This window comes from Hyaena hyaena, unplaced genomic scaffold (genome assembly GCF_003009895.1).
Source record: "Hyaena hyaena isolate Hyena2069 unplaced genomic scaffold, ASM300989v1 scaffold_2445, whole genome shotgun sequence".
NCBI lineage: Eukaryota > Metazoa > Chordata > Mammalia > Carnivora > Hyaenidae > Hyaena > Hyaena hyaena.
In genome coordinates, this window is record NW_024083028.1 from 7300 (window position 1) to 17742 (window position 10443).

Consider the following 10443-nt stretch of genomic DNA (forward strand, 5'->3'; position numbering starts at 1 on the left):
ATTCAGCCCTTATAGCCTCACTAATAACAGCTGACCCCTCTAAGTCTTGGGCTAGTATCCTAATGTTCTAGAACACTCCAGATAGTCAACGAAATGAACCTGCATGGATTTCCATGTAAATATTAGTTAAATGTATAATGTTCTTCACTCTTAATTGTGCTGTAACATGGCTGGCATAGCTAGAATATTCTGAGGAAAGGAATTTTGTAAGGAAGTGTGTGTGTGCGTGCATGCACATGTGTGAGTGTGCTCTCTAGAAATGAAGGCTGCCTAAGATATGACAGATATTAGCATTTGGTGAGATTATTATGATTCATAAGCATTTCTCACATGCCAACCAGTTGACTGTTTCATTTATTAGTGGCATCAAGCACTGGGGTCAACTACATGGTTTACACAATTCTCCCTCCCTGGCCTGAGCCATGGCCCCATCTGGGAGAAGGTTGGGTGTTTGAAGCAGTGAAGGCGCATGACAATGTCACATCTTCACCCAGCACCATACAGCGATGAAATCACCTGTTGGAACAACTAGAGGTATGTTTGCTCCTCTCCTGGTCTCCTTACCAACCTCAGGAATGGGAGAATCTAAGCAGAGTTCATTAAGCCCAGATATCACATCACCGTGTGGGAGCCACATCTGATAGTTGAAAATCCCTTATATAACTGGAATTTTTAGGTCATATATTTATAGGCTTTCAGAACTGGCAAAGGCCTTGGAGATTGGTCCAGTTCAGTTCTTTCACTCTACAGGAAAATAAAGCACAGAAAAGAGAAGTGACAGACTGAGGTTACACAGATAGAGTCACTGCTGGAATGAGAACTCAGGCTCCTTGACTGTGATTCTTCTTGCTGACCTTAATTTTGGGAGCCTCATTTCTAAATGGAAATTACTCTGGCTTTGAATGAAGATTTTCAATTTTTTATAAAGTTTATTTGTTTTCAGAGAGAGAGAATCCTTGCATGGGAGAGGCAGAGACAGGGAGAGAGGATCCCAAATCAATCTCAGTGTACTGTCAGCACACAGCCTGACATGGAGCTTGATCTCAGGAACTGTGAGATCATGACCTCAGCCAAAATCAAGAATTGGACACTTAACCAACTAAGCCACCCAGGAGCTCCTCGAATGAAGATTTTTAAACCTGATTTCTTTTATTGTACAAACGGGAAGAGAAAGAAACCAACCACATTGTAGGTGCTCAATAACTTGGTTGGTTGGCTTTTGATGGTGTAGAAAAATTTCCTTTCTGCCACTTACTAAGATTAGATCAACCTTGAATTAGTGTCATTGTTTATTCTCTTCAATGACCCAAAGGTGGTTAGAGGTTTGAATCTCGCCCCACTGTCCCATTGCAAATTTGACTATGTGTCTGTGGTTATAATATGATGTTCATTGGTTTGAAGGAAAGCCTTTCTGATTGAGATTGGAAGCCTCTGGAGGTTTGGGGCATCCTCTTTGAAGGAAGGTACTGTCAGCACCTGAGCTTATACAGCCTGTCCTGTGATAGGACAGAGCACATACACCTATTATACATACATGATTAAAGCAGACATAAAATCTAATTGCATATTAGCCACATGGCCCTAAAAGTTCTGAATATGCTTATCATTATGCTTACAAATCATATTTTTGATCAAAATCTTCCCATGAAAACAATACAAGATCTTCCAATGCATCCCGCGTTCCTCCAGACACCATCCTGATGAATCACGATGTTGTCGTGCTGTGTATAGATCCTGATCTGCAGACATGTTTCACACTCCACGGATGATCCAGCATAGCATCAGCAGACTCTTCCAGGGGATATCTCTTCAGACCCTCACAGACCAGGGTTTGCAGTTTTCTGCAGGGCCAGTGATGCACTAGGAAGCAACAATAGAAAACTCATCACTGGGGTCTTCCCATAGCAGAGGACATGTTGCCCACTCCAATGCACATGCCACCTCCCACCACTGCCGGCCACCATTCCAAGACCAAACACCCCTCTTCAGTCTCAGCGGTTTGAAGGGCCCCTGGCACAGGACCCCCTAATTGCCTAGTCATTCATTTACTTTTGCTAAGCACTCTCCATGTGGGAGGCACTCTAGTAGGCTCCAAAGGGACAGGACCGACCAAATACAGAAGGGGCCCCTTCACACGTGGTACATACAGTCCTTAGAATTATGACTGATTCATAGAATCAGTTACTCATGCAAACCCACTGCAGGGACTTAACTCAGTGGTGTGTTGTAACAGAGCAAAGGGACTTGGATCACAACAATTGCTTTAGGTCTGAGGACCCAGAGGGGCTCATTAAATCAATGAGTTCTGAGTCAGATTATCTTCAAGGAGAGAACTTGGCCACCTGTGTAAGCTTATTGGGAATCATCAGCAACTCATCTCCCAGGGAAGGGGGTGTGGGCAACTGTCAGTACGTGGCCATGGTGAGAAGGTTCTGGGCTGCGGAAAGGTTGCTGCAGAGCTGTGGGCATCCTCGCTGCCTAGAAGCTCCACACATGGTCTGGTTGTCTTACCCCATAGCTAAAGCTACTGGCAGATGAGAATGGCCTCCCTCAGGACCTCTCTGTCTCCCTCACCCTTGGCGCTAAGGCCTGAAAAGACAGATTTGCCTGCTCTGAAGGCTCTCCTGTAACTTCTCCATTCCTAGAACACCTTTGGTCCATGAGTATCCATTCTACCTCGAAACCCAAAAGGCATATCAAATCTTCTATCAAACACCCAGGAAGAAGTCCAACCTCAGTTATCAGGAAGAATCTGGTTCTGCTAACTCAACACAGCCAGTTGCTGCAAAGGCAGTTGGAGTCCTATGTGTGCTGAGCCTGCTTCGGCACAGCTCAGAGGTGACAGTGGAAGCAACGTCCCTGCATGGTCTTTTTGGCCAGACATTGTCCACTACAGGTATCACAGAGATACTTCCCATGGTCCAGTGACCACAGAATTCCTGCTACATGCTGCTACATATGCTAAGGGAGTAACCAGTCACCACATAATACAATCAGCTGGTTTCCTAAAAGACTGCAAAGTTTTCGTGGGCATCCATGTGTGCCAGTATCAGCATGGCACATGGCAATCACAGAATAAATGTGGTGCAGCTAATTCATTCACTAACCCTCCTTTTCATCTCCGTCTCCACAGCACTCACACAGTGGTTTTCACGAAGAAGGGTCTCCAAAGTGCCAGCGATGGACACTAAAAGACTAGGCTCTTCTGGACTTTTACCCATAACCCTCATCTTCAAGGAAAAAAAATCTGTGAGTGATTTAAGCTGTCCACGAAAGGACACTCTTTCCTCTAAGAAAGCCCAGCTAACAAGCTTCAATTTCTTGCTGTTTTCCAGCAAGTTCAAGGGAGTGCCTCAATGGCACAAGGAAAGTACCATGGACCCAAGACTATCCAGCAGAAAGAGAGCTTGTCATCCCACTCTCCTCTCTGCCCAGCCTCCCGCTACTGAGTGGGCGCTCGAGGGACCTCATACCAACGTGGTGAACTTGTCCACGCAGGCGTTGCGGATCTTCTCTGGGGTGGCAGGGCTGTCTAGCCGGAAAAGCTTCTTCATCTTATAATCCGTGTTCCCAGCTCGAGCTGCACGGATGGCATCCTGGATGGCGAAGAAGATGGAGGCTGCTAGGAAGAGGGGCGGCTCGCCAACGGCCTGGATGGACAGAGCACAGGGCAGGGAGTCAGGCAACAGGACCCAAGCTCTGCACCCAGAGGGCTGGTGACACCAGGAACCTCAGCCAGCCCCAGGGGGCCACAGTCAGCAAGACAGGAAGAATATTCACAGTTCTTCAGGGCTGAGAGCAATCAAGCCAGTAAATGACGCAACCTCAATGGCGTAACACTTACCATGTGATTTGTCTCTGATGGTACCATGCAAATAAAATGTACCATTAAAATTTGTTTTAAATAATTCTATTTTATGGACAAAAGTGTCTGACATGAATTTGGACGCTTTCCTCAGTTATAAGGCTCGGGGAATCATCTACCTGCAACTCTGACACCCTCATTTACAGGCACCATAAGTATATTTGGAGGCACCCTAATTATACTTACAGCGTCACCTGGGATATAGGCATCATGACAAACAAGAGTTAAACATTTTCTAGCAGAATTTGTTTTGCTCCCCCAAAGGACAGACCGGAAACTACCTATATCAAAATCACTAGGGATGCTCTTTTTTTTTTTAATGTTTATTTCATTTTGAGAGACAGAGACAGAACGTGAGAGGAGGAGGGGCAGAGAGAGAGAGGGAAACACAGAATCCGAAGCAGGCTTCAGGCTCTGAGCGGTCAGCACAGAGCCTGATGCAGGGCTCGAACCCACGAACTGTGAGATAATGACCTGAGCCAAAGTCAGAAGTTAACCACCTGAGCCACTCAGGTCTTCTAGGGATGCTTATTAAAAAGGCATGTTGTGGGGTCTTACTCCAGACCTACTGAATCAAAATTTCTAGGGATAGGTCCCACGAAATGTATTTTTATCACGAGACCACAGTGATCCTGATGCATGCTAAAGCGTGAGAGTTGATGGCAAGATCACAAAATGTCATAGACCCAACCACAGTAAGTAAACCATAAGATGAGCAAATGGGTGTGTTTCACTGGTGACAAGTGATTATCTGTCTTCCTTTTTAGATCTAGGACGATATCAATCAGCTTACCTGATTTTCAACCATTTTTCATACTTACTGGGGACAGGGAGGAAATAAGGGATGACTATAATCCTTGAGGCATGCAGATCAAGTTTAAAGTCAGGTGCCAGCAACTGAAGTAGGCAAAAGGGTTTGCACAGAGGTATTGCCCCATATGCAGTGAATATGCTATTCTTGTTAGATAACAGGGAGGAGTGTGCATCTGTGGGGTCATCTTTAGGACCAAGCATCAACATGCACACCTGAGACGTGGGTGTTGGTCAGGACTTGAGCTACAGGCCTAGATCAAAGGAATCTCTCCAAGTGCACCCAACGGAGCTGGCTTTGACCACACAGATCTGGTGTCATCCCAGTATTCTTTTTCTCAGGCAGGGACTGCCCACCGCTCCGTCATCCTTGCCGAAACTCGTGTCAAGTCCCCTGGTCTCTTCCAGACAAGCCCCCTGTAGACCCACACGGTGGGCGACTGGAGCCCCTCCTGACCCCCATGGCCTCCCACAGTGCAGACCCAGGGCAACAGTACCTTGGACGCATAGATGGCCTTCCTGTTGGGGCAGTCACGGAGCAGGGACACCCGGAACACACTGGGGATGCTGCCAAAAGCAGGGATCTTGTAAGTACTGGGGCCACGGGTGTGCAGGCTCCCCTCGGGGGAATACTGCAGCTCCTCCAGCGTAAAGAGGCCGAGGCCCTGGACAAACGCCCCTTCCACCTGCAGGGCAGACAGAGACCATGGCCACTCTGCCTCCCCCTCCCCAGGACGGATACTGCTTCCCACAATAGGCGCCAAGCCCCACGGGGAGTGGGCCTGGAAAGGAGCTGAAAACAGCCCTCCACAGCCCACCTGGCTCCTCCCAGCCTGGGATCATCTATCCGGGCCTTAGCCAGGCACTGGTGTAGGCAGAGAGAAGGCATCAACACTGAAGGTTAGCTGTAGAACTTGTCAGCCATTCCAGAAGGGTCATACAGTGGTAGGCATAACTATTCATTAAAATCTGCTGTAGGGCAGGCGGAGATGTTCCTTCCAAGCTGCCACTGTGGGAATGGCCACTCCAGGCTGAGAAGTGGGCTCCCAGGCTAAGGGCTGCAGAGTGTCCCCCCGGGGACCCCGCAATTCCTGTGTGCTAAGTGGGACCACGTGCTTTTAGGCAGCTACACCCGAGAGGAGGAGTTTCCTGGACAGTAGATTTAGGCATTTAGAACTCCCAGCCCTGCCTGCCATCTGGGAGAAGGGGAGCCCCTGCTGTGGGTTACAGAGCTCTCTTAGGGGCTGACCCACATGTGTGTTCTCCCAGCTGCCCCTCTCACGGAGGATCCCGTGGGTGCCCCACTGCCAAATTAGTGTGTTCTGGGGGCAGTCCAGGTGCTACTCATCTTTGTGTGTGAGGTGGCTCCCACAGTGCCTGCCCCCAGGAGGGGGTCCCCCAAAGGTCATTTAATGAATTAATGAACAGATGTGACTAATGGCTACGTTTCTGTATACTCAGTAACTGTCCATTTTTGAAAAGTAGAACTTATAATTACTACCAGATGCTCAGTCCTTGATGCCTGGGTCTCTTGACCACCATTCTACCCAACACGCTCATATTTTTCAAAAATGATTTTCTTTGAGCCACGCCTTAATTCCTCTTGCTCGAACCCCCGTCATTTGCCCTAGTGCCCTCTGGTATTCCATGTTTGGTAGCATTTATTTCTAGAAGAGAAAACGTGTCCTGGGTGGAAAAGGAACAAGGAGGGGAAACTCCTCTGACCTCAGATCCCACTGCCTGCACCCCGATCCCAGATTCAATCTGCATTCCACGTCGCATTCCTTCTCAAAGTGTGTCCACACGTGTGTGTGCATGGGTGGGTGTGTGGGTGTGTGTACACGTGCACCCACTGTTTTCACCATTTATCATCTTGCTCTGTGAGGTGTGAACACCCTTTCCAGAAGTGACATTAATTTGTCTCCTGCCTCAAGAGTGCACTCTCCTCTATCTAACTCCTGCTGGGGGAGATTCACTGCATACCAGCTACAGACCTGATTAAAAATGGCATTGGACAAAATGCATTGGTTGGTAACAGTAGGAGAGGAAGGGGCACACCTGTGGCCAGGTCCATCTCCACCCAGGGCACCCACGTGCCTTACCTGACCAATATCAATGGCAGGGTTCAGACTGGAACCGACATCCATGACAATGTCTGTGCGGAGGTTCTAGAGTGGATGGCAAAATAAAAAGAGTGTGAAAAGAAAGGAATGAGCAGAATGATAGATGGGTCTCGGTGACCCTTAAACTATTGTGTCAACGCAGATAGCACTTTCAGAAGCAGAGTGTCCTGGAGGTGCTCAGACAGGGTGCTCATACCCCTGTCAGTCTGCACGGGCATCACCAATGCTGAAGTTTGGGTTTGTGGCCACTAGACAGGGGATGGGAGTGACCACGCTCTACTGGAATCAGAAGGAACTGTGCACACACACACACCCATGAGCAAGAAGCCTGGTTCCCAGGCTCCTGAGGCTCTCAACCTGAGCCTGGATAGACCGTGTAGGGAAGGGGACAACAAACGGCATTCATTCCATGGGCTGATTGCATACTGTGCCCTGTTTTTGTAGGACCTATGAGATGATTATGCTGTTTACATTTTTAAATAATTTTTTGAAAGTTTTATTTATTTTTGAGAGAAAGAGACAGAGTATCAGCAGGGGAGGGACAGAGAGAGAGGGAGACAGAGAATCCGAAGCACGCTCCAGCCTCTGAGCTGTCATCATAGAGCCCGATATGGGGCTCGAATTCATGAACCATGATATCATAACTCGAGCTGAAGTCAGACACTTAACCAACTGAGCTACCCAAGTGCCCCAATGGTGTTTACATATTTAGATGACTGGCAAAAATAAGAATATGTTGGGACATGTGAAAATAATATAAAATTCACATTCGGTGTGCACAAATCACATTGTATTGGATGTGCCGTGCCCTTTTGGGGCTATTCTTGTGCTATGGTGATGGAATTGAGTAGTTGAGGCAGAGTCTCTCTGGCCCAGAAAAAGCCACAAATATTGGCTCTCTGGTCCTTCATAGGAAGTTTGCCAGGCTGTGATGTCAGACATGATTTTCCCAACCAGAAAGCGTGTCTCTATTGGTTCTTGATGTTTGCAATTCCCTTGTTTCTCTTCTCTTTCCTCTAACTTAGTACTAAGATTTTGTACACTTCTTACTTTATGATCCCCAGTTAAGCAGTCAATTTCCACTTCAGAGCAAGCTACCCCATAGCTGAAGTAGTGGAAGGCATTCCCTGAGTTTGTCTTAAAGCTGTAGCCAAGGTTGGGTGTTCTGGAGGAGAAAACAGAAAACACTGCACATGTATTAACATGAACATGCCCTCCCACAACTTACACACACACACACACACACACACGCACACGTGCACACACACGGCTTGTCCTGCAAAATCCTAAGACACCAAAGGTTTTATTTTTTCATTCATCTGCTATTCAAAAGAGTCCGTGTGTTTTAATATTTTGGACCTGTTATTGAAATCCAGATATTCCAGAGTATAATCTCTCATGTCTGCTCAGTTATACCAATGGCCATTATGTGAATCGTTCTGCACAGCCAAGTGATATACAGTATCAGCGTGCCGGCCTCTTTGTGGTAGAAGGCTGGTGAAACATTTGCCCAGGCTTATAAAGGACGTGAAAGCCACACCCCAGAGAATCTGCTGGATTAGAATTCAAGGTCTCAGAACCAAAGATCCTGCCTGTGCCATGTCCTGGGCTGCTCATCTTTCTCCAGGTGAAAGTTAAGGTCAGCATCTCATGTCAGCCTGGATGTACCTTTAGCTACTTGCCTGCATTTCTCCTTGGCTACTGGCCCCTTCTCAGTTTCAACAAATGATTTGAGGAAAGTGCTATTAATAAAAGCAGGTGCTCTCTTCTACTCTTTTTTTCTTCTTTAATCCTGAGTATCTTATTCAATTCCGAGTTCACATGAGCCAAACATGTGTGGTAACATATTCTCCCACCCGGAGTTCATATACTCCACACCTGTGTTGTTCTATGAATGACACAGAATGATGTGAGGTGACAGGATCGGAATCTGCATGAAAACAAAACCAACTCGGAGCTGAGGGAAAAGGCTTCTCCCCAGAGAACCCACCACCTCCTTTGACCTCTGATGTCACCATCTTCACCTGGGTGTTCCTGTATCCTACCCAGTCTTATCCACTCTGATAGTGAAATAAAAACTTCTCAGAAAATCTGCTCTTGTTTCTGTTTGTGCAGGTCAAATATCACAAGGCCCAGGGAACACTAGCAAAACCTGACTTTGCCTAAAATGCATACGGAACTATTCTTCCAAACCCACTGATCTGTGAAAGAAAAGGTCTTAATGAAGTTTTCCAGAGAAATCTAGAACTTTATGGTGGATGGTAAATTGGATCGCATCTTTTTACACCCTCTAAATAGCTGGGCGGGGTCCCTGGCTCTTTGTGCTGCTACTGGGTTTTTTTTTTTCAAGTAGTTTATTGTCAAGTTGGTTTCCATATAACACCCAGTGCTCATCCCCACAAGTGCCCTCCTCCATGCCCAACTCCCACCTCCCCCCCACCCCATCAGTCCTCAGTTTGTTCTCAGCATTCAAGAGTCTCTCATGGTTTGCCTCTCTCCCTTTCCCCCACCATTTCCTCCCTTCTTCTCCCCCAAGATCCTCTGTTAAGTTCCTTCTAATCCTCCTATATGTGCAAACATATGGTATCTGTCCTTCTCTGCCTGACTTATTTCACTCAGCATAACACCCTCACGGTCCATCCATGTTGCTACACATGGCCAGATTTCATTCTTTCTCATTGCCATGTATTTTCCATCATACAGATAAACCATATCTTCTTTTTTTTTTTTATAGCTAAAGAACATTTATTCATTTTTCGCTAAGACTTTATCTTGAGGACATTTAACTAAACTGACACCACCCCCCACCCCAACCTGAAGAAGGGTTAGTATAGTGAATGTTATAAAGAAGATATGAACAGTTTGAAGGATTGGAACATTAACTGACAAACAACTTCCATCTAAATTATCTTAAAAATGTTTAAGTAAAAAAAAAAGGGGGGAGGGGGAGAGGGGGCAATGGGGATTTCAGATTGAACAAGATCCTCACATTTCATCTAATACATTCAATCCTGGCTGGAGTATACCAAAATGGAAACAGGATTCCTATAATACAAAACTTCCACTACAGCACGCTGTACACACCTGCGTTCCAAGCCCACCCCTGTCCCCTACTGCTTCCAGCTCAACTATTTCCCGGCCTGTTGGGCCTGCCGACGAAGGAGCACGTAGATCTTCTCTTTAATCCAATCTTTGTTATATGGCTGGTATGTCTGGGTATCAGCTCGGTAACTGAGGAACAGAAAGGTAATAAGCAAAGTTACACGTCGTGTTTTTAAAACCCCGAATTATACCGCCCAATGATGGCACAGGTGTGCTGTGTATATGTTTATACGTGAACTTAATGAAAGCATAAAAGAGCTGCTTACGTTATGCTGACTTTTAAGCGACAGGAACTTTAGACCGCCTAGTGCAACCTTACAGCAGAAAAAAGAAACCAACATCTAGAGATCTTAAGTTAAATGCTCAATGTGTTACACACCTACCTCTTGACAGAGTAGGACCAGAAACTGTTCTTTCTCCTACATAGTTACAAGTTTTATGGTTTCTTTAGTGATTAAATAAGACAAAAACCAAACACTGGTACAAACTTGGGATTTGCTAAGTATGTTTACAATTAATGAAAAAAATCTCTGAAAACTCTCT

At 46.3% G+C, this 10443-nt stretch overlaps 1 protein-coding gene across 1 annotated transcript in view; it reads right to left on the reverse strand.

Annotated features, from left to right (window-relative positions):
• Window positions 1-1124: 1124 nt before the first annotated feature.
• The window catches only part of XDH (xanthine dehydrogenase), a gene marked incomplete at its 5' end in the record, with an annotated part of 37290 nt that continues 27971 nt past the window's right edge, over window positions 1125-10443 (reverse strand). The window contains 5 exons of the mRNA XM_039225595.1: window positions 1125-1860; window positions 3474-3650; window positions 5173-5361; window positions 6778-6843; window positions 7849-7963. Of these exons, the coding sequence (XP_039081526.1) occupies window positions 1810-1860; window positions 3474-3650; window positions 5173-5361; window positions 6778-6843; window positions 7849-7963 (598 nt within the window). The remainder of the gene's footprint in view (window positions 1861-3473; window positions 3651-5172; window positions 5362-6777; window positions 6844-7848; window positions 7964-10443) is intronic.